This window comes from Mytilus edulis, chromosome 1 (genome assembly GCF_963676685.1).
Source record: "Mytilus edulis chromosome 1, xbMytEdul2.2, whole genome shotgun sequence".
NCBI classification, from domain to species: domain Eukaryota; kingdom Metazoa; phylum Mollusca; class Bivalvia; order Mytilida; family Mytilidae; genus Mytilus; species Mytilus edulis.
This window is the reverse complement of record NC_092344.1, coordinates 29642907-29667909: the sequence shown is the minus strand read 5'-3', so window position 1 is coordinate 29667909 and position 25003 is coordinate 29642907. Positions and strand designations below refer to the sequence as shown.

Here is a 25003-nt window from a genome sequence, read left to right as displayed (position 1 = left end):
ATAACATCACAATCTTGACTACTGTACACCTATTTGCCACTGCTGGTGAACGTTTCGTCCCCGAGGGTATCACCAGCCCAGTAGTCAACACTTCGGTGTTGACATGAATATCAATAATGGGGTCATTTTTATAAATTTCCTGTTTACAAAACTTTGAATTTTTCGAAAAACTAAGGATTTTCTTATCCCAGGCATAGATTACCTTAGCCGTATTTGGCACAACTTTTTGAAATTTTGGATCCTCAAAGCTCATCAACTTTTTACTTGTTTGGCTTTATAAATATTTTGATATGAGCGTCACTGATGATTTTTATGTAGACGAAACGCGCGTCTGGCGTACTAAATTATAATCCTGGTACCTTTGATAAATTTTTACACCAATGGGTCGATGCCATTGCTGGTGGACGTTTCGTCCCCGAGGGTATCACCAGCCCAGTAGTCAACACTTCGGTGTTGACATGAATATCAATAATGTGGTCATTTTACAAATTTCCTGTTTACAAGACTTTGAATTTTTCAAAAAACTAAGGATTTTCTTATCCCAGGCATAGATTACCTTAGCCGTATTTGGCACAACTTTTTGAAATTTTGGATCCTCAATGCTCTTCAACTTTTTACTTATTTGGCTTTATAGATATTTTGATATGAGCGTCACTGATGAGTTTTATGTAGACGAAACGCGCGTCTGGCGTACTAAATTATAATCCTGGTACCTTTGATAAATTTTTACACAACTGGGTCGATGCCACTGCTGGTGGACGTTTCGTCCCCGAGGGTATCACCAGCCCAGTAGTCAACACTTCGGTGTTGACATGAATATCAATAATGTGGTCATTTTACAAATTTCCTGTTTACAAGACTTTGAATTTTTCAAAAAACTAAGGATTTTCTTATCCCAGGCATAGATTACCTTAGCCGTATTTGGCACAACTTTTTGAAATTTTGGATCCTCAATGCTCTTCAACTTTTTACTTATTTGGCTTTATAGATATTTTGATATGAGCGTCACTGATGAGTTTTATGTAGACGAAACGCGCGTCTGGCGTACTAAATTATAATCCTGGTACTTTTGATAAATATTTACACCAATGGGTCGATACCACTGCTGGTGGACGTTTCGTCCCCGAGGGTATCACCAGCCCAGTAGTCAACACTTCGGTGTTGACATGAATATCAATAATGTGGTCATTTTTATAAATTTCCTGTTTACATAACTTTGAAAAAAATGCCTGTACCAAGTCAGGAATATGACGGATCTATTTGTTTTACCGTGTTTAAACTTTTGATTTTGCTATTTAATTAAGGACTTTGACTCACTGGTAGTCAACAAGGGCTAAATTATAGTCTTTCTAATGGATTGATCGAAGGCTGTTTAACGTACAGAGTCAAGTTAAATACATTTACACATCGACCACTTCATAAGGTACATGTAACATGAAAATTAACCAAAGCGTCCTCAGGTATCAGGGTGCACAAAAAATATTTCTTACTCCGATCAGACCAGAATTTGCTTTTACTTTTGATCTTAACAGTGAAGCAGCAACTACCGATTTCCAAATATTCGGTCGAGGTTGGAATCGATGATATCTTACACTCGAGGTGAGCATGGTACCGTTAAACACAAAGGCGGCTGTCAGTGCCTCGGTACCGACCTGGTGTTTATAAACTTTAAATTAATTCTCTGTTGATTAAATCTTTTTTTTTAAATTAGGTTTTAAATTTCTTCAGCCATGTTTTAACCATTGTTGTATCGTTCAAGATGAAATATATCGATATAAACATTCCAAACGCACTGAATTTATACTATTGTTAACGGCTTCATTAGGTAAATGTAGTAACAAATTATGCATATTTACCATAACCACAAATTCAGTAAGTATGAAAATAATCAAATGTGCTTTTAATGAGATCTGATATTCTCCTATTTGTGATATATTTTTACTCCAGATACCGATAGTTTAAATAGTCATGTTGATAACCAAAGTGAACAAACGTCCTATAATGATGGATCTTCGAAATCTGTTAAAGACTACGAGAATGTAACTTGCTATGGTAAGTTGTAAAAAAATATGAAACAAGTAAAAAGCCAATTGTGACGTAATAAGCAGAATTCTAAGAAATTATGTACCTAAATGATGATTTGCGCCGTCATTTTCTTGACTGATTACAATTGTAAAGTATCTATGGGACTTTTTTTTTTTTACAGTAAAATGGTAATATTTTATAATTTATTTTTTTACACGCATATTCTCTATTTAAATTGAAGTTAATGTAGATCATACATTGTTATTTGGATGGAGAGTTGTCTCATTGGCACTCACACCACATCTTCCTATATCCATAAAGTTAAATTTACTGAATTAAAAAAATGAATATTTTTATGGAAATGGGTGTCTAATTTTTCAAGAAAATCCTTTAATTCGCAAATTATTTTTACAAATATACTGCTATTGAATTGCTGTCTTCCCGTACTTTAATTAGCCCAAAGCTCTTCTCGTTTTAATCGATCTTAACATGCCATTTCTCGTTTGACAATCGACAAACACGCAGCCATCTTCGGAAGGAAACCCATGAGAATGAACAGATTTGCAAAAAAGATTCATCTGGTGTAAATTCTCCACAATTTTATACATTCTTACCTTGTAGAATAACCTAATCTTGCTCATTATTGAGATTTGCTTTTTTAAATTGATTTATATCCTGTTGTTATGATATACGAAGTCAATATAGGTACACTTCTTTTCTTTAAGTGTAAACATGAATATGTAACATCATTTTTAAAATATTAAAGAAATAAAAGTCGAATATCATGTGAAATGTTATGAATAGAAAAGTATGTTTGATAAAAATTGATGTTTGTATTGGCAGAGAACGGAGAAATGGGCGTTTATAAATAACTTATCAATCCAAATTCTAACTTTAGAAGTCATTGTAAGATTAAAAGCGATACATGTAACGCAATATGCATATTTTATAACAGAAGTATTATCAGCAAAAATTAATGTGAACAATTTTCTTGCACATTGTTTCCTTTGTCTTTTTGTTCATAATGCGTTTTGAGGCGGTCAAAACTTATAATTTTCGTGATCAATACTGCTATAGGCTCACAGAAAGTCTTCAAGTCCTCAATTGTAAGGACTCGGATGGATAGATTGGAGACTGTTGAACACACTTCTGATCAAGATCGATCTTCGAATTCGTCAGAGGACTATGAAATTGTTGAAAGCAACGGTAAGTTGTAAAATATTACTTAACGAGAAAAATAAAAAGACAATAGTGCATATTCTAAGAAATATCTTGAAGATAAGTTGTTCCCTGACTGATTACAATTTTAATATCTAAATAACATTATCTTATGGTTGTGGCTAATTATCTAGTTCTTGTGTGATACGAAAAACTGATTCGAAAATATGCATTTATCTGATTGGCGTTTCCAGCATTGTTAGAAGATATAACAGCAATTCGATTTGCTATACGTTAGGTAATTGATGACTTTCAAGGGTTACGATGATGTAAATTTCGTCCATGGCGACATGCAGATGTGATTTCATTAATAATACACAAAACACTCATACTTTACACCCGACAATCTTCCTTTTGTCAAAATTCATAACATTCTGAAGCGTACATAAAAAGTAAAACCACAAAAAATACTGAACTCCAAGGAAATTCCCTAATCAAATGGCAACATCAAAGTCTCAAACACATCAAACCAATTGATAACAACTGTCATATTCCAGATGTGGTACAGGCATTTTCTTTTGTAGAAAATTGAGGATTAAACCTGGCATCAAGTTCCATCATATTGACAACTAAGTGTGAACAAAACAAACGGATATAATAGGTTAAAATGACAAAATAGGGGTACAGCAGTCAACATTGTGTTATAATCTTAATCACTATAAAAACAAACTTATATGTAACAAAAAGGCACAAAAAGGCACTAAATTGATACAATATTAATTACAATTCCAGCATGTTAATGAAGTTATGCATAATTACAATAAACACAACCTCGAGAATCAAAATAATCATTTGTGTTTTAATGAGATCTCATGTTCTCCTCTTTTTATTATATATTGTTATTCCAGATACCAATAGTTGCAAAGTTCTAATTGATGACCAATTTGAACAAAATTCCAAAAAAGATCGATCTTTAGAAGACTATGAAAAAGTTGAAAACTACGGTATGTTGTGAAATATTATTTAACTGCAAAAATTAAGGACCAATAGTGAATACATCAGAGTTATAAGATATGTCTTTATGCTGATTTGCTCCATTGTAATCGTAAAATTCCGGCACTTACTAGTAACCTTTTTTTATATTTTTTTTTACAAAAGTGGTAATAATATTTTTATAATACATTTTCTTATACGCATATAATCTACGTCAACTGATGTTGCCTTTAATAATGTAGATCTTAAAGTCAAAGGATTCAAATTTAATCCAAAACGTTTATGTTTGTATAATTGGTTGTCAAATTTTAAAAGAAAATCTGTTTCATGATCAACATTTTTCAAAAATGTACAGCTGAAGGACGCCTCCGGGTGCGGGAATTTCTCGCTACATTGAAGACCTGTTGGTGACCTTCTGCTGTTGTCTTTTCTATGGTCGGGTTGTTGTCTCTTTGACACATTCCCCATTTCCATTCTCAATTTTATTTATGCTATTGAATTATTGTCATCCCGTACTCTAACTTGTCGACATTTTTCATACTTGAATCGACATCGCCCCATCATTTCCAATAAAATAAAATAAAAAATGATATATAAAATCAATTTTTATCCAATCTGATAAATTAAAGATAAACCATTCAAGTTTTATATTAGCAATTGAAACATTAAACATGTTGCAAAACATGAAACAAATTTACAAATTTGTTGTTAAATCTTTAACAATTGGTATCCTTTTACTTTTTAGCTCACCTGGCCTAAAAGGCCAAGTGAGCTTTTCTCATCACTTGGCGTTCGTCGTCCGTCGTTAACTTTTACAAAAATCTTCTCCTCTGAAACCACTTTGCCAAATTTAACCAAACTTGTCCACAATCATCATTTGGGTATTTAGTTTGAAAATTTGTCCGATGACCCGGCCAACCAACAAAGATGGCCGCCATTGCTAGAAATAGAACATAGGGGTATAATGCAGATATTGGCTTATAACTCTGAAACAAAAGCATTTAGAGCAAATCTGACATGGTTTTAATTGTTAATCAAGTCGAGATCTATCTACCCTTAAATTTTCAGACGAATCGGACAACCGGTTGTTGGGATTCTGCCCCTAAATTGGCAGTTATAAGGAAATTTTGACGTTTTTGGTTATAATCTTGAATAGTATTATAGATAGAGATAAACTGTAAACAGCAATAATGTTCATCAAAGTAAGATCTACAAATAAGTCAGCAAGATCAAAATGGTCAGTTGACCCCTTAAGGAGTTATTCCTCTTTATAGTATTTTTTTACCATATTTGTAATATGCACATAGACCAAGGTGAGCGACATAGGCTCTTAAGTGCCTCTAGTTTACCTTCAGTGGATTGCCGGATAATACATACATTTTTTTTAATACAAAATCCCATTTATAATAATTTAACATGGTGTAGATTCTCTCTGGGAGAAAATAGTGTATAGCAAGAGACCCATACCATTAATCTGTCAAATCTCGCTCCTTTTGGAGTTGTTTTTAATTGATTTTTCCTCCTGATCTGTGGAAATATGATTTCCATATCAGTAAACTTTGTTTTTCCAAATGTGAACTTGAATTACGAACACTTTTTAAAATAGATAATGCTACTTTGATTTTCGTTATCAATACTACTTTGGCTCACTGGTAGTCCAACATGGCTTAGAGTTGTACTGTTTATGATAGATAAAAACTGTGTATATCCAGTACCGACCGTGCAAGGGATGTATAGCCAGTCAATGTCGTTAAAAACTTCCATTTGTTGTAAGTCCAGTGTCAAATTAAGAACGTTTGTGCAATGAGAACTTTATAATGTAATATAAAAACAACCTAAGCGTTTAGTTCAAACGGTATCAGTGCGCGGGAAACATAATTCTCACTCCGATCAGAACATAATTTGCATTTACTCCTAAGTGCTTCGTGCGTTACAGTGAAGCAGCAAATACCGATTTCCAAATATTTAGGTTGATCTAAAGATCTACCGCACTCGAGGTAAGCACGCTTCCATGAAATGACAGAGGTGGCTGTAAGTGCTTCGATACTGACCTATTGTTTACAGAGATTTCCTAAAAATCTCTGTTGATAAAATCGGAAACTGTTGAGAAACTAAGGTATCAAGTTTTTCAACCTAAGTTTACCTCGGTTCTAACGTTATAGTTGAAAGTTAATCGATACAAATGTTCCAGACGCTGGGATTTTATGGTAATTTAAAGATTTAAATTATAGTTTATACGATAAATAATTCCTGCCTACGTCAGGTGGGATATTTATAGAATACAAATTGAGATAAGAGAGAGATATATTTTTAGAAATTACTGAGAGAACTTTTAGAAGATGGGTTAGCCAATCAGACAGGAGATATAAGTAAAGTATTAATAAGGTCGTTTTAAGCTACCATTTCATCGTAGCAAATTTTAATTTTGTTTCCCACCCGCCCTCACATTTACCTCTTTAAAAATGTATTTACATATATATGAATTAAATATTGGGGCTACTTACTATTGCTCATGTTAATTTCGGGGAAATTATTTTCTACCCCCAAGTCAATCATACATCAGTATAGTAAATATTCCTAATTATCAGTTCCCATTATTATTGTATAAGTAAGCATGGGATTATTTTGCATATCGTGCTGCTGGAATCCACCGTAGCCGATACCCCGCTGCTGGTATCTACCGCAGCCGAAACCCCGCTGCTGGTATCCACCGCAGCCGAAAAACCCGTTGCTGTTATCCACCGCAGCCGAAACAATGTTGCAGGTATCCACCGCATCCTATAGTTAATAGTTTATTTTTAGAATAATGTTTCAAATTATTGGTTAGATTAAGTAGATTTTTATAAAGTGAGTAGCCCCCGAGAAAGACAAAACATAGATACATTTATTGATTGTATTGTTACATTTTTTATATGTTGTCATGTAGTTTTAGCAATTATATAATGGAAGTATTATAGCTTATTTTTTATTAGTCTAGATAATAAATATATATACCACTATGATATATTATGATGTTTGTTGTTTTGTCGTCTTAGATATAATGCGAGGTTTAGAAGTGATTGGAATTACTATAGACAATAGCTTTTACTGATTGTCATTTAGAGAACATGTGTGCTTATACAGTCATATAGATTTAACATTTGGGTTGTCGTAATTTGTCTTTCGTAAGTCGTTTTTCAAGTCACTTATACTAGAAAGTATGATTGTATAAATACAGTATTTATTACAGTTTCAGCATTTAAATGTAATAAAACATTACGCATATTTACCATAAACAAAAACTCGAGAAACAAAATCATCATTCGTGTTTCCCATGAGGTCATATTCTCCTCTTTATGATATTTTGTTACTACAGATACCGTTAGTTGCAACAGTCTCGTTGATGACCAGCTTGAACAAAATTCCGATCAAGATCGATCTTCGGAATCTTCAGAAGACTATGAAAAAGTCAAAAACAACGGTAAGTTGTAAAATATTACTTAAAAAGAAAAAAAGTGTATTATTTAGCAGAATTCTAAGAAATACCTACATGATGATTTTCTCCTTGATTGATTAAGAAATAGTTAATGAAAGCCATATATGTGTTGGACATTTACACATGGCATGGACCATGATATATATAGATTCTACCACTGCATCGAATGTGATACGATATTTATCCACTCGAGACAGTTAAATTTTCAATCTTAAAACGCGAGGCTTGCCGAGCGTTTTAAATATTTAAAATTTAACTGTCGAGAGTGGATAAATATCGTATTACACGAGATTTGGTGGTAGCATCAGTTTCTCTAATGATTTTCAAACAAAATGCAGACAAACGTATTCCTTTTTTTCGAATGAATTGCAAAAAAGATGTGTTCTTTCTATGTGACGTCATCAGGCATGGTCGCCTTTTTTCATGCCGCCACAATAGGAAATTCAGAGAAAAGCAAGAAACTTCGACGTCATAATCGGATTTTAACCAATGAAGAACTGAGATCAAACGAACTACACGTTGATTGAATTGTTTTATACAATGGGTGCAGAAAGGGATACATTGACGAAGAATTAGAGAAAAGAAGTTTATCCTGAGCGTGAGCGCAGGGTAAAAATTCAACAAAGTCATGGCCCAGGTCATGTGTGAATGTTAAACAAATCTATTACTTTTATGAATTATTTTGATTCTAATAGGAGAAATTTGGTAATTTAATAAACTGAGGCGAAGGTAAGATTGCAATAGATATAGCTGTTCTTCTTTACCCTCTGTAAGATAAATGCTACGAATTTTGAATAAATCTTAATCTTGCATGATTTTCTTTAATAACCATGAGAAATTTTTTTTCGTTGGATATCATTTACTTCAAATCCTCAGTTGACATGTCGTAACTTAGGAGTGAGCCGCCTCTAACTCCACTTTAATGTGATATTATCCGAACTAAGAGCGTATACATGTGACGGTAAGACGTTATGATGAAGTAAGCGCTATTCGTTGTAAGGATATAGTTTTCAAAGATGATGATTTTTCAATCAAGATATTTAAGAGTAAAACTGATCAATATAGATTAGGTGACGAAATTGTCATTTGTAAAGGAGAGTCAATTGCCTATCCATATTTATAGTGAAAAAGTATTTTTAATTAGCTATGATTAATTCTAAATCAGATAATTTTTTATTTAGACCAATTTTCAGATCAAAACAAGTTTGTTCATTAATATTTAAAAATAAACGGTTAAGCTATACCAGAGCTAGAGAATGGATAGTTTCTAGGTTAAAAAGAATTTGTCCTGATTTAAACATTGGTTTGCATTCTTTGAGAGCAGGTGGGGTTACAGCAGCCGCCAATTCAGATGTACACGAACGTTGTTGGAACGACACGGTCGGTAGAAAAACGACACTGCTAAAGATGGTTACGTGGCTGACTCACTTGATCATCGGCTTCAGGTTACGAAAAAACTTGGCTTGTGAATGTTTAGGGTTTGAATTTTATTTTTTATTATGATTTATGATTTGATTAGTATCTTGCATTGTATTCATATTGCATTTCTCACGCCCGTTCTTTGTTTTTCTCGTCTGTCTGCACAGCAAAATGCATATTTTAGTTGAGTCTAATTTAGCTGGCCAAAATTATTGTGTAGTTAAGACTTTAAGATATGTCAAGGAAATAGTAGAACATCAGGTGAAAAGAGTAGGTCCAGTAAGACCCCTTTTTGGCCCCGAAGTATAGCAGTTTTACAAAATTGGTAAAATGTATACTTTTAGTTATTTATTGGAAAGAATGCTTCTTCTACATGAATATGGGCTGTTTTTGACAATATAATGCTCATATATCGGGTACTAGTATCATTTAGTCATGCTAAATTACTGAAGTCTTCACATTTTAGCATTTTAGTTAAATTTTAAACGGTTTCCGTCTCAAATGAAAAATTTTTGAAAGTGGACGCATTTGTCTTAATATTGAAATGTAAGTTGTATTTGATGATAAAATATACCATATATAAAGGTTGAGGATGAACACGGATGCGGCTACTTTTATTTTAGAAAAAACCATCTTAAAAGTGACTTTATTTGTCACTTTTCAGATGGTTGTTGTCAAAAATGAAACTAGCCACACTGTATTGTCAAATAAACTCATCATAGATACCAGGACTAAATTTTGTATATACGCCAGACGCGCGTTTCGTCTACAAAAGACTCATAAGTGACGCTCGGATTCAAAAAAGTTAAAAAGGCCAAATAAAGTACGACGTTGAAGAGCATTGAGGACCGAAATTCTTAAAAAAAACCCAGCCCATATTTATGTAGAAGAAACATTCTACTTTCTAATAAACAACTAAAACTTTACATTTTAACAATTGTGTGAAACTGACATATTTTGGGGCCAAAAAAGGGGTCTTACTGGATCTACTCCTTTAAAAATATTCTTTTTTGATTTTCATGGCCAATCCTGCTATTGGGTCACTGTTAGTGTAGTAAGGTTCAGTAGTCACCGCTTCTGGTTGAGAGATAGATGGCTGTATCAAAACTGATGGCAAATTAAATTCATTTTTCAGAGAACTTTTATATATTACGGTATCAATTTAAACCATAATTTGTACTAGACAGAATCACTGGGCGTGAATTTTAACGTTTGAGATCGCATGGTATCATTCCACATAAAATATCATTTTCATTTAACTCTCAAATGCTTCGAGCGTAAAAGTGAAGTAGCAAATACCGAATTTCATATATTTGTTTTGACTTGGCCTAGATGGAACCACAGTAGCGGCGATCATACTAACACGAAACGACCGACGTCGCTGAACTTTAAGGATACTACTGATACTAGAAGGACTGCTTCATACCTTGATCTTTTCCTCAATATTGACACAGATGGACGACTTCACACGAAAATCTATGATAAACGGGACGATTTCAACTTCCCAATAATCCATTTCCCATTTCTCAGCAGTAATATACCCTCTGCCTCTTCGTATGGTGTTAACATATCTCAATTAATACGTTATTCTCGTGCATGTTCACACTATACGGACTTCATATACAGGAGTGTGCTTCTAAAGCCTCGGTCACACCTTACCGGATAGCACGAACGGACGCCTAACGGATGAAAATAAAAGTTGTCCGTTGGCAAAAAACGTACCGGACAGAACGGATGTCGAACGTACATCCAACGGACGAGTACCGCATAAAACGGACACATAACGGAAGCGTACCGGATAAAACGAATGAACAAAATATACGGAAAAATTAAAGGCGACAATAATAATACATGTAAATCGCATAAATATTCAAAATGTTTCTGTGTAACTGGTTTTGGTTTGTTCTACAAAATACCGCTAAAGGGCCGTGTCTGGCGTGAATAAGAGCTGCTTGACTGCGAAGACGTTGCCTTACTCTAAGATCGATTATTAAAAATAAGAATTCATGAACCCTAAGAAATCTGACATACCAATAAATGGCTTTTCGGACGCGAAATTTTCAATTGGCATTTATCCGTTTCTGATCCGTTCATCATCCGTTTTATCCGTTATACGTCCGGTAGAAGTCCGGCGATCTTCAACTTTGTAGGTGTTATGGCTTTCAAACCTTTAACATCTAAGCATTGTGTGGTCGTAGCGCGCGTCTGGCGTATAACAATATTTTTTAACCTGTTACCTTTTGATGGCTATTATTCGTTTGTTTCTCTGTCCTATATTTTCTCTCATTTATCTTTTTATTTATTGTAGCCCTGTTGTGTAATGTTGTCATATTAATGTTATAATTAACACTGCTATTAAAGCGGGAGGTTTGGCATGCCACAAAACCAGGTTCAACCCACCATTTTTTTCATAAAATGCCCTGTACCAAGTCAGGAAAAGGGCCATTGTTTCATCATAGTTCGTTTCTGTGTGTGTTACATTTCGGGGTTGTGTCTCTGTTGTGTCGTTATTCTCTTATCTTTGATACGTTTCCCTCAGTTTTAGTTTGTAACCCGAATTTGTTTTTCTCTATTGATTTATGAATTTTGAACAGCGGTATACTACTGTTGCCTTTATTCAGTGCTTCCGAACTGATCCGGTTAATACAGACTCTTCCTACATTCTCAGTAGATAGAATCAGAAACATTTAAGAAACTAAGGTTTCAATTTCTTAAGTCAAATTAGCCATGGTTTAAACTTCCTTGAGGAATAAAATCCAGAAAAGTGCTCCTGATATACTGGTATTTTGAAAAAAAGTAAATGTTGTCATATATGAAGCATATTTGCCATGAAATACAAACATGACTGATCAAAATAATCATATGTGCACATGACGTTGACAGATGCACTTATTTATATTGAACATTTTTTTGTTTATGAATGAAATGTATAATAATTTCTATTTAATCATTTATACCTTTTCTTTACGCATCCAAGATAAATATTTGCAAAGAGATATCATATTCTCCACTATATTTTCACTCCAGATAGCGGTAGTAGCAACAGTCTCGGGAATGACCAACTTGGACAAACTGCCGATAAAGTTCGATCTTCGAAATCTTCAAAAGACTATGAAAAAGTTGATAACTATGGTAAGTTATAAAACAATGAATATGTTTGTATAGTTGAATGTCTAACTTTTACTACATGAAAATCCTTTATTTTATGGTTGCTATTGAATTGTTTCTCGTGCTATAATTTGCCGTCACCTTTTCCTGTTTGCAATGACATTTACATGCAAGTGAATAATTCATCATCAATGTTTCTCACTTTATTTTGACAAAATTGAAGCAGAAAGCTTGCGGTTAAAAGCGAAATATTATTTCACTATCTCGCTTACATTAATGATTAAACAAAACAAATTATATTTTAGATGTTTTAATTATTTTGTAGCTAGTGCCCCTTTACATAACTTAAAGGTAATTCATTCAACATTCATAAAAGCAAATGAGACATTTAATGTGCTACAAAACTCATTTAACAAATTGACAAATTTATTGTTAAACCTTACACAATTGGTACCCTTTTTACTGTGTAACTCCCAGTGGATCTATGTTATTGCCGGGTCTTTTCTTATCTAAACGATGTGTTCTGAACCATATGTATTCTTTCGTATATTCAGCTTAATAGATGATAATATTTTTTACAATGTTTGATTTTCTATCTACATGACGGATGCTAAACGTGAACCTGGATCTGCCTACCACTCTGGAGCACCCGAGCTTATCCTCGGCTTTTCATGAGGCTCTTGTAGCTTAATCTTTATTTTTCTATGTTCTTTTTTGGTTAAGTGTTTTTCATTGAACTAGTACACATTTTGTTTTGGTCTCAGCTAAAGCCTATTTCCTGGTGTGCGATTTTCTCCATTAATGGGGGCCTTTGGCTGTTTTTTGATTTTTTAGTTGTTGTCGTTTTTTACCCATTCCCCTTTTGTTTCCTTTGTCTCTCTTTCACAGATTAAATAACTTTAATATCTGAATTCTTAAGGGTGCTACGATTATCTAAATCGTAAAACATATATATACCTTACACAGTTTAATGAACTTCTGTGTGTTATTATATATGTACAAAGAACGGTAGGCTAAACATAGGAAGTTAAAGATCAGACATTAAAATAATTTTTGTTTTAAAGACTTGTTTTTTTTTATTATAATGTTTTACAATGAATATAAAAAGTAAAATCACAAAAAAAAAATGAACTCCGAGGAAATTTCAATAGTAAAGTCCCTAATCAATGGCAAAGTCAAATGACAAAACACATCAAACGAATGGACACCTCTGTCATATTCCTGACTTGGTACAGGCATTTTTCAAATGTAGAAAATGGTGGATTGAACCTGGTTTTATAGCGCTTAAACTCTCACTTCTATGACAGTCCCATCAAATTCCGTTATAATTACAACGATGCGTGAACAAAACAGACATAATAGATAAAAGTCAAAATATGGGTACAGCAGTCATCACTGTGTTTCAATTTCAAAACAAAGAATTATATACAAAAAAGCACAAAAGCATCTATCAAATGAAATTCGCATTCATTGATTCGAGTGTCTGATGTCAGAAAATGTAAAAGTCACAAAGACAGAATTTTTTTCATTCAATATTTATTCCAAAAAAATATAATTTCACATTGGGAAAGGTTGTATACAGGGTTAAAAAATCAAAAGTTCTGTTAGAATTAATTTCAGAATTAGATCGAGATTTAAAGTTCTTTATAATTTTTCAGAATCCAAGTATGATTAATACCATTACGCGAGTAAAACAATTTTGTCGACTGTCGTTCAATGTATTTTCAAATTTATAATATACAATAATATAACATAATGACATATAATAGAACAAAAACATAATGACATATAATTGAACAATAACATAATGACGGGATCTTTTAAAGTACAGAGTCACGGTGTAAGAACCAAAGAAACACGCAAAGTCGCATATACAAAACACACCAGCAAAAATGAAAGATAATACAAACACATTGACGGGATGTATAAGTACAGAGCCATAGAAAACAAACCAAACAGTAAAAGTTATATGATAATAGAAAAAGACAAATGAAAGAACGATATAACACGTTGTTAAAATGATAAACAACGTCAGTACGCAGAATCTATACATCAAGAAGATCATGTATTATTTGTGAAGTTGGAACGGAATATTTATGAACAAGGTCTTGGTACCTTCCGATGAACTTTTCTTTTAGAAAAAGGACAAGATGTTCTTTGACATACCACTGGTTAATCAACTTTCTGCTCAGACACTGGTGACGTTTTACAAATCTGAGTAGGAGCTACAAGCTCTTGAATGTCGAATAGTTGGGAAATGTACATTCCATATGCAGATGAAGTTGGTATATTGCTACTAAGGTGGGGTACATTTATAATTTTAAAATTAAAATCGTCTCGTTTGTCGTAGATTCTGTTACAGAGATGACTGTGTATCTCAAATTCGGGATATAAGTCTAAAAATTAGGCGGGGGAAGCCGTGTCTTTTGTTTGTTTAATTTCTAGTTCTGGTGTATATATTTATGGAACCCAATCAGAAAAGTTCGGATTGTTAATGGAAAGAACATATCAATATTTCTGAAAGTGAAATTAAATAATCTGGCTTCTTTTTGACAAGTGTCTGAAGGAACTCCGATTCATATGAAAATAAGAAGAGGTTGACAAGGAAATGCGAACAGTTCGTTCTCATAGGAATGCCGACAATTTGTTGAAAAAGTCTGGAGATTGAAAAAATTACAGAATTTAACCATTCATATAGTTCACTGTACTGCCTTCAACAATGAGCCCATACAGAATGTTCAGCTATCAAAGGCCCCGAAATGACAATGTACAACAATTCAAACTTTAAAACTAACGGCCTAATTATTGTACAAAAAAAGGGAACAAAAACAAATATGTTACACGTACATCAAAAGATGACATACTGAATTACAAGCTCTTGACTTTGCACAGGTACAAACATACAGAATTCAGCGGGGTTAAACATGTTAGCGTGATCCCAAACCTCCCCAAACATAGGACAGTGGTGTTAAAGTACAACATAAGAACGAATTATAAAAATCAGTAGAAACAGGCTTAACTAATCAAATGGATACAAATAGATATACATCTAACAAAAACAGACTGAACATGGCCAGGTACTTGTACATCTCAACAACCAAAAACACTTGATACAACTCTGAGTAGCAGCTAGTTTAAAGTCAATACAAACTAATAAAAAAAAGTCATGTATCTAAGCCTAAATTATCAATCAGGACACGTCCAATCAAATGTCCAATGAATTTAGTGAAAAGACGTCATAAACAGTCGGAGAAAATTGACATTGTGCCATGCAGGTTTCGACAGATTGTGTGGATCCATGGAAGTGCATATGTATATGAATGCTATTTTTTTTCTTTCTATTTACTGATACAAAATCAATTTTAATAACTATGAAACAATATTCAAAGAACTAATTACAGTGTTGAACTGGTAACCTTTTATAATTAGTTGTTTAAAAGAATCCATAAGTTTAAAAGGATCGTTTTTATAATTTCAGGGCACGGTAAAATCATCTTCCTAAAAATGAGGATGTGCTATCCCGTCTAAAATAAATTTTTCTATAGAATCTTCCAAACTGAGTTGATATGACCAATGATGATCTGTTTATCGCTTGTTTACCTATGACGACGTTGTTAATTTCATTGACAACGACGCGTCCACCCTAAGTTTCTAGCGATCGTTTTTCAAATCCCTCTACTGTGCTGAGAAAGGAAATTATCAGTCAGTAAGATCAAAGAAAAATGTCGTAAAATAGAGATAAGCGGGCAAAACTGACGATTTGTTAAACCTAAACACCGCAAGATGGTTCCAAAGGGACATCACCATAAAAAAGGACAAGCTATCGTCTCTTTTGTCGTAAAGTCAAGTGTGGGGATTCCCGTGTAAAACTGAAATATCTTAATCTAGAAAAGGGCCGTTATTAAGGATGTTCGCCTCTGAGGAGCAAAATATTTTTAGAATTTAATTTTTCTTAACCTGATTTTTGGGAATATATATGACTGGTAAAGAAAACATCATATGGTGGTGCATTTCTTTTTTTGCTACAGCCCTTTGAAAATACACAATTATGATGATTTTTCCATTTTTCATCAATTGTTACTCATTTTTGAGCTATTATCATGAAAAAAATCACAGTTCAACAATTAAACTTTGTTCATACTTTAAAAAAACGATGAAGTGAACCAATCTGAATACATTTAACTAAAAAAACTATAGGTAGGTGTTGATATAAGTAAAATTTATCATATTTTGATGTTTTTTCGTGTCAAATTTACCATGCTGTCAATTTTGCTAATTTCTCTCTGTTTTATGAACTTCTTTGATATAAACGATTGGAAACATACATATCTTAGAAATTAGAAAAAGAAAAAATTGATATGGGATGTACATGTTTCTGGTAAAATCATATCTTGTACCCCTCACCCATTTTTCCCTATATTTGGCTAAAAATACTGCCATGATTGGTAATAAATTTTGAAAAAATAATTACTCAAAAACTAATAATTGTAAATACACATTTTTTTCATAGAGTTATGTTGATTATTTCACTTTTAAAATTCATTGATATTTTCCAATTGTATCACATGTTTTGGAAATAATTTCAGAACGAGATTTCAACGAGACTGAAACGTCAGAAGAACACATAATTTAACGTTTATATTTGATTTTTTGAAAATAAGTTCCTTTGGCTAAATTTCGGCAGTATGTTTTAGAAAATTCTTGATTATTTAACAAAAAAATACCATCAACATAGCGATAAGTGTTGTTGAATTTATCACTTAAATGCAATTAAGACGTGTATTTACTGGGTTTGATTATACACTCTTACACTGTTATTCATAACAATACAAAAATCTTACTATTAAAGGGCCGCAATTAGTGTACATAGAAATACCTGCAACATTTCGAAAATTTTTGTTGCCAAAATGTAGATGAATATGACCAAAGAGAAAATTGAAAGGTTCAATCATCTCATCAAACCTCTAGTAAGTATATCTTGCATATTTACCTTTCTCATTAGAGAAGAAGGCTTTAAATGGGTTACAAAAAATACATTTGCATTCAGATTCTCCAAACTAACTTTTAAATAAATATGAAAACTTTTGTTTGATAAGATTATGTGGAAGTGTAGTATACAGAATTGAAAATCCATAACTGTCAACTGAACCAAAAGCAATCAAAAGCACGTATGTTATCTAAATCATCCAAAGAACTGTGTACACTCCACAAATAGTTAATTCGACTATTTTTATATATTTTATTACAAATGTGTATGATGAATTCTTTGATATTAGTGAAGGAATAGTTCAAAGAACTGAAAGATTTCCCCCATTTACATCAGCTTTTACAATCTGTTTAAGATGGAAGACGACATTTTTGCCATCCCAATTTATTAACCTGACTTCCGGTATTAGAAAAACAACGCGTATAAGAAAAAACTCGTTCTTCGTTAGTTTGAAAATGCTGTACATAAATTGCTAAACGTATGGCCTTCAACACGAAGCGTTGGCTCATAACGAACAGCGAAGGAAAAGTTCCCCAAATGACCAGAGTAAAACTAAAGTTTAACAGACGCCAAACTTCACTCTTACGTGAAACAGAAGTGTAAAATAACCAACATAGAATGACACACTCTAAAATGTCAATTGAAATGGCTTAACACGATCAAAGAGACATACTAACTAAAACAAGTATAGTTGCACTATCAGGGGCATACATGAATAGTTCACTATGTAAGGTTCTTGATAGTTTTATTATAACGAGGCGTCGAACGAAACCCTGTAATATATTACCACATTTGGCAACAATATCTATGAACCAATTTTTTTTAAACATTAATATTATATCAATCTGATAATGTTATGCGTCGACTTACAAAAAAATACCAATTAGGGTTAAATGAATTGAGTTTATTGAAATTTTAATGTTATCGAAGTTATCGAAAAAACGTGTTATCCCGCTGCAAATGTTTGCACCTATCCTAAGTCCGGAATCTGATGTACAATAGTTGTCGTTTGTTTATGTAATTTATACGTGTTTCTCGTTTCTCGTTTTTTATACAGATTAGACCGTTGGTTTTCCCGTTTGAATGGTTATTCACTCGTTATTTTGGGGCCCTTTATATCTTTTTGTTGGGTGTGAGCCAAGGCTCCGTGTTAAAGGTCGTACATTGACCAATAATGGTTTACTTTTATAAATTGTTATTTGGATGGAGAGTTGTCTCATTGGCACTCACACCACATCTTCTTATATCTATATATATTCATGGAAGTATTATGTCAATATAATACTTCCATGATATATTAAACTAAGTCTTGTTTGGGCTTTTTTTTTATATGCATTACTCATCTATAATATATTATCGACAACTGATATTTCATTAAGAGGTTGTTGACCGCAAGCTAACCATGCTAACGTGTGTTTATATTTTTTTCATCACTCCCCCCCCCCTCGCATTTGCGCTGTGTCGTGACCGAAGTTATAACGAGAGGACTCGTGGTTCAGGTTACTGCATGCAGGAACATTTCGGAGAATAAGAGTCTTAGAAATCAAAAATTCAATATCGGTACTAGTGGTAAATAGGATTTTCTTTGAAAAAAAAAGTTCCAAGTTCATTTCATGTAAAGTAAAACTTAGCCATTCAAGTATTTCAAGCATGTTCAACTTTTTAAAAAATTTTAATTTTCACTTTAACTGTTAAAGAGGGGCGAAAGATACCATAGGGACAGTCAAACTTATATATCAACATTAAACTGTTTAAATTTGTTAAATTTGTTAAATAACTGGTTCCTATATATCATCTCTGTGTTTAATCTCATAGAGACATCACTTGGGAATGTAGCCAGTAAATAAAAACATGGTAGCGCTTAGATTTTAATTTTTAGGAAGTCCAAAAATGGAGGTAAGGGTATTATATAATTTTAGTATAAGTTTAACTCTTAAGAGTTCAGGGCGTATAAATGTTAAAAAATATGCCGCACATCCCTATATTTTGACCTTTAAATAAAATAGTAGTGCATATAAACTTTCATTTCTTGGATATTATTTTTCACGAAACTTCGTAGTAAAAGCGTCACAGTTTTACCCGCAAAGGGAGTTCCTTTGGAAAATTGCATTGTCTATATTTACAGAATTGGAACCTATATAAATGTAACAATTAAAAAGTGTTTCTAAATTGTGTTTCGATAAATGTTTAATAGGGAAAAAAAATATTTTTATGTTTAGTTAAATGATCCTTTTATCATTGTAGAGACATTCGCTACTCTGGATGTAATTTGTGATGGAATGAATCTTCTTTGCTTCGTTGACAGACGACTTCAAATGAAATATCATCAACGATTGCAAATTCCAACATCCAGTTCAAATGAAACTGTCAATGGCAAGTATAAAAATTTCCACTTCTTGCAATTATTCTTTTGGACAAAAATCATTTATTTTATCTTATTTTACAGTGTAATGATCAAATAATTAATATTCATCAATTTTCATTTGTTTATTGTTTTCGATCCTAGTATTCTATTTATTTTGGCATCACATATGATGACCATGTCATACTTATAACAATAATGATTTAGACAAAATTAAAATAGGATACGTGACGAAATCACCAATTTCATCTATAGCTGCTATAGAGAACTACTGTGGAATTACTTAAATAAGCTCAATGATAAAGTTTATTAAACGAATGAAAATGGTATTTGCGAAATCTTATTATATGTTATTATCAAACTCAAATATTGAGTTATACACACTTGCCTTGGTGGTCAATAGCTAGTGGCTGTGCAGAAGAATGCTGGTTTGATTTCCGTAAAGGTATGCAAACAGACTGGAAAACTGTTATATGTTGGTTCTCCGCTGAGCAAGTGTCATGTAGGACTAATCATAAAGCATTCTTTCGTTACGATTTCGCCTCATATTGCATTATGAACAAATTGTGCAATTCAATATACATATATAGATTTATAAGGTTGTTTGAAAAAGTTTAATAATCGAATGCTAAATATAAATTCGTTATTATCTGCAAAAGAGGGGCTAAAGATACCAGAGGGACATTCAAACTCATAAATCGAAAAGAAACGTACAACGCCATGGCTAAAAGGGAAAAAGACAAACAAAAGTACACACAACACAACATAGAAAATAGTGAATAAGCTACACGAACAATACAAAAAAAACCTAGGTGTGATCTCATTTGATCCGACAGGGAAAGAGATCCTGTTCAATATATGACACCCGTCGTGTTGCTCATATGCGTACAATCCCGGTAACATGTTTAATTCGGTAGATGACATTCATGAAAAGAGGATGGGATTGTAGTTACGACATAAGTAACATATTCTTTATCAGCTGTGAAACAAATATTCCATAACGGACAACTGTAGAAGGAAAACGTTTAGAAGACTTTACGTATCGGAGTTTACTATAATTCATGAATTATTATTAAAGTCAAATAAAAAGTTCAATCACACCATCAATAACTGCTATTGTTCCAATGATTTCTTAACTACACACCAACATTATTTTATAAACAAATATAAACTTGTCAAAATCCACCTATGTAAACATATATCATATGCAACCTCATAACATTACTGAATTTGATTTTCTGTTCTTTTGCATCAAAGTTAGGTTGTACGTCGACACTCTATTATCAAACTACAAAACATCATTTAAGAAAGAGATTATAAGATACACAAATTCATCATCTGGTGTTTAACAAATTCCAATTATTTTTTTTAGAAATATTTTTCTCATTTGATGAATGTTCGAATACATATAACATCCAATCGGAGTATCTAATAATCAGCTCATTAATGAAACATCAGTACGACCAACACTTAGACCAGGACATACTACTTCTTGCAGTTGAGAATAAATTAGCATGCGTTTGCCGTTGGTTATTATCTCACTTTCATTATGAAGATGAATGTATCTTTCAAGTATTGTCAAAATCTTTTGAGATAGGAAATAATGATATAATCAAAGCCTTGGCCTGGAAAATCACAAGACAATTCTACAAGAAATTTAAAGTTATCTTGGATAAAAAAGCTATCGACATATACCCAGCATTTAAATGTGAATGTCACAATATTCTGACACGTTCCGAGGAAAAATGCTTGCGTGCAAGCAATAAGTTAATAGCTATAGAATGGAACGGAAATAACCTTCCCAAAATACCAAGTACGTTTTTGAATTTCGAGGTAAAATTTTTCAGCTTCGATGAATTTAGTTCCCACAATGAAGAAGATGAAATGAAAGATATCATGGCGGCAATAAGGAAAACGATAGGACTGTCTTCATACAATCTCTCAATGCAAAAAAAAATCAATGGTGAAGAGGCATCAATAGTGTTCAAGCAACACAGAAATCTTTCTTTAATTTGTCCAACGATCATTAAATCTAAAAATTATGGCTCTGATCATAACCTTTTACAAATGCATTGTATTCAACTCTTTTGTCACAGAAAAGGGTACATCCCTCTCGGTGAAAACCATTTTCCATCCACCATCAATGGCTTACCAACAGATATTTTACAAGGTTACGGCTTCTTCGCCTCCACAACTTTAAGAATAGGCGATAAGATAGGCAATAAAACTACATGTGGAACTCTGGGAGGATTTTACCGATTTGGTGGAAAATTGAAATGTTTTTTGACATGCGCACATGTTCTCTACAGTCTTTCAACTTTGCTAGCTCCTAAAGATGATATGTGTCAGAACGAGGAAGTTGATGTCTTTTTAGATCCTGTCCAGTCCAGTCCACGTGTATGTGGTAGCGCTATTCGTGGAGTTTTCAAACATGATGACTCTAGCAGGACCAGTGTAGATGCAGGTATAGTCATGATAGAATCGCCTGACTTTATCATCGATCCTAGTGATATATTACGTGTCATCAATGGCCCTCCTCAGTCACCAAGCGTATTAGGTATATAACATATTTTTTATATTATAATATAATTTACCATTATGAAAAACATTCAGGTTCGACAATCTTTGTAGTAAATATCTAACAAGACTTTTTATTTTAACCATCTGCAAGAACATTGCATTTCTAATGTTTTAGTGCCTCCTATTTATTTTATTTATTATATTAATGTGGATTCATTAACTTAAAGTGGGTACCAATTTTTTTTCACTGAGGCAAGATTGAACTTTCTTGTGTACCTGAGATTTTGGTATTTTTACAAGCTTATAGAAAATGTGTACTTCGTTGAACACTCAATTTGGTGTTTCGTTTCTCAAAATCAATGACAATTGGTATACAACTAATTAAGATAAAGCCACAGCACAAATGTACCTTTTTCAATGAACAAATTTGTTTATTTAAAGAAAAGATATTTTAACGAGTAGGGTGTTGGTTATCAATTTCGTTATTTAGTCAAAACTTATTATAAAACTTCGTTTACAATAGCCTCTGTTTTAATTTAGTAATTGAAACGTTTACCTTTTCTCTGTAGAACAATGGTTGATACGAATAAAAATTTGAAGGATGAGTTTAGGTGTTCTAATCTGTTTAACAAGTTTTACTCATGATTTGTAGTACATTGTAGTATAGTGCATTGTTTCATTATTATAACAAGACTTGTTATCTTGATATTATTTTTACACCTTCCGTCAATTTAAAATATGTACAGTTACAAAAATTGCAAAAATATCATGCACGTCTTCGCCATTGATAGAAACAGTTTATAGGGGTCGTTTTACTCAACGTTTAGTTTCTGTGTTTAGTATTTCGAACATACAAACATTAATCTGTTTGTCCACTAATACACGTATGTGTTTTGATTCCCAATCCACATTTTTACTGTTTCATTTACATAGTTTCAGAACACTTTTTAATGAATGACATTTAAAAATTCATACTGAATTATCGAATTCATTTTTTAATTTAATTTTATAGTGTAAATTAATAGTTCATTGTATCGGGACTAACGTTTTTGCGTTATAATTTTACAGACATAGCTTAGCATCACAAAAAACTACTTTGAAAAACTAATGTTGTGTATAATTTGATGCCCTACAAAATGTTCATGAACCATATTATAGAATAGTTTTTAAATAAAACGTCCGCAAGTTAGACATGTTAATGCATATTCAGTAAGTTGGTCATCACCCATCTTACAATTAGACAAATACTGGAAGAGTTTTTTTTCTTAGCATAGAACGCATACATATGCAATCAGGTCCACTATGCATTATAGGGGGTTTGTCAGATATAGAGACCAGCAATATGAAAACCTTAAACGACTATTTTCCTACAAAAGGTCCAATAAAAACTTTTTCATTCCGAGCGACCAAATTTGAAGATCCTACTCATTATATTTTTGTTTGAATTGTTCTCTGTCTTAATTTGTACAATTTTTCCAAAGTGTTGAAAAAACGAAATATGTGTATAAAAAACACGAAAAACATCAGTAATTATCATTTCAATTTTTTTTTTTATTTAAAAACTTAAAAACATCCAGCTAATTGATAGTAAGAAATCATATAATATGCGTCAAGTGATTAGTTAACCGAACAGAGGCAACAGTAGTATACCGCTGTTCAAAAGTCATAAATTGATAGAGAGAAAACAAATCCGGGTCAAAATTAAAACCGAGGGAAACACATCAACTATAAGAGGAAAACAACGAAACAACAGAAACACTGAAATGCAACAAATCAACGGAACAACAGAGACAACTAAACTAAACTCCAACATACATAGAAACAGACTTTTTGATAACAACAGCCATATAACAAACTTGGAACATGACATTTTAAGAAATGATGGGTTCAACCTGATTATATTGCTATCCAAGCTCTCGTTTATATGGCAATGTTAATAAATATATCAAAAATGACAACACCCCGTGACAGGAACACTGTACAAGCACACGCAATAACACTGACCACAAAGAAACACTTTTTTAATGTGGAAGCTGCGTCATACTTTTTTCAAAATATATTTATGCAGAAATAAATATATTAATCTCAGAAAAGTTATAATTTTGTGTGTCATTGGTACTTTTGTACACTAATTTGTGAAAACAATGGCAAACAAGTGTGTGGTTCTATCACTTTAGATACTTTCACGTATACCTCAATTACCCGTTTAAATGCATTTGTTTTTCACTCATATATAGACTGAGTTACTGTATTTTTTTTCTAAAAGGAGATCTAGTATGGTTGTCATTCTGGCGATGAACCATTTTAGTCCAATGTAAATAAATGAAACTGAAGGTCCCCGTGCGGTCATTTACAATTAGCAAAAATAAGTAAAAAAGTAAAATAAAAATTGTACTTGTGTAACTTTTACATTTTAGGCATATCTTCAACTTTACCATTCGTGAATCAAAATTTCTGCGATCATACGATGCTATGTTGTACCAGGGAAACGGTGTCAGTTATGGCTCCAGGTGCGGTTACAGGAATAAAACAAAATGTAACATTCGACCTTCAAACAGATAAGGACGTGAATTTTCAGAATATTGGCCAGATCAACGTTCATGCCAACGGGTCAACCTTTCAGCCACTTTTAATTGCTCAACCTGCTCATATGCAGCTTCCCGTCGGATCACTGAATGAGAAGCGGATTTTCACTATGTACAATCAAATGGTTATGAATATTCCCCTACAGGAAGGAGATTCCGGGACATGTATATACATCACTGGAAACACCCCACTAAATACTGGTTGTGTGGGTATGGCAATTGCTTTCTGTTCAGGGTCAGGTTATTCATTAGTTACACCTATAAAGGAAATCATTCGTGCGATTAATGGATGACAAAAGAGTAAAGCGACTACGATTTTTTATACGTTGACAGGATAAGCCTTTTAATAAAATTTTCCTTTAAAACCTTTA

The 25003-nt window shown here is 32.8% G+C and overlaps 1 protein-coding gene across 3 annotated transcripts in view; it reads left to right on the top strand.

Annotated features, from left to right (window-relative positions):
* Positions 1–25003, top strand: part of LOC139511383 (serine-rich adhesin for platelets-like) — a 73465-nt gene extending 48462 nt beyond the window's left edge. For 2 of the 3 annotated variants that reach the window (XM_071298076.1, XM_071298085.1), the window contains 7 exons: positions 1948–2052; positions 3103–3231; positions 7532–7636; positions 12098–12202; positions 19410–19538; positions 20900–22084; positions 24465–25003. In XM_071298076.1, coding sequence (XP_071154177.1) covers positions 1948–2052; positions 3103–3231; positions 7532–7636; positions 12098–12202; positions 19410–19538; positions 20900–22084; positions 24465–24925 — 2219 coding nt within the window. In that variant the 3' untranslated portion in view covers positions 24926–25003. Of the gene's footprint in view, positions 1–1947; positions 2053–3102; positions 3232–4091; positions 4188–7531; positions 7637–12097; positions 12203–19409; positions 19539–20899; positions 22085–24464 lie in introns of all 3 variants that reach the window. The other variant, XM_071298066.1, reaches the window with a different exon arrangement.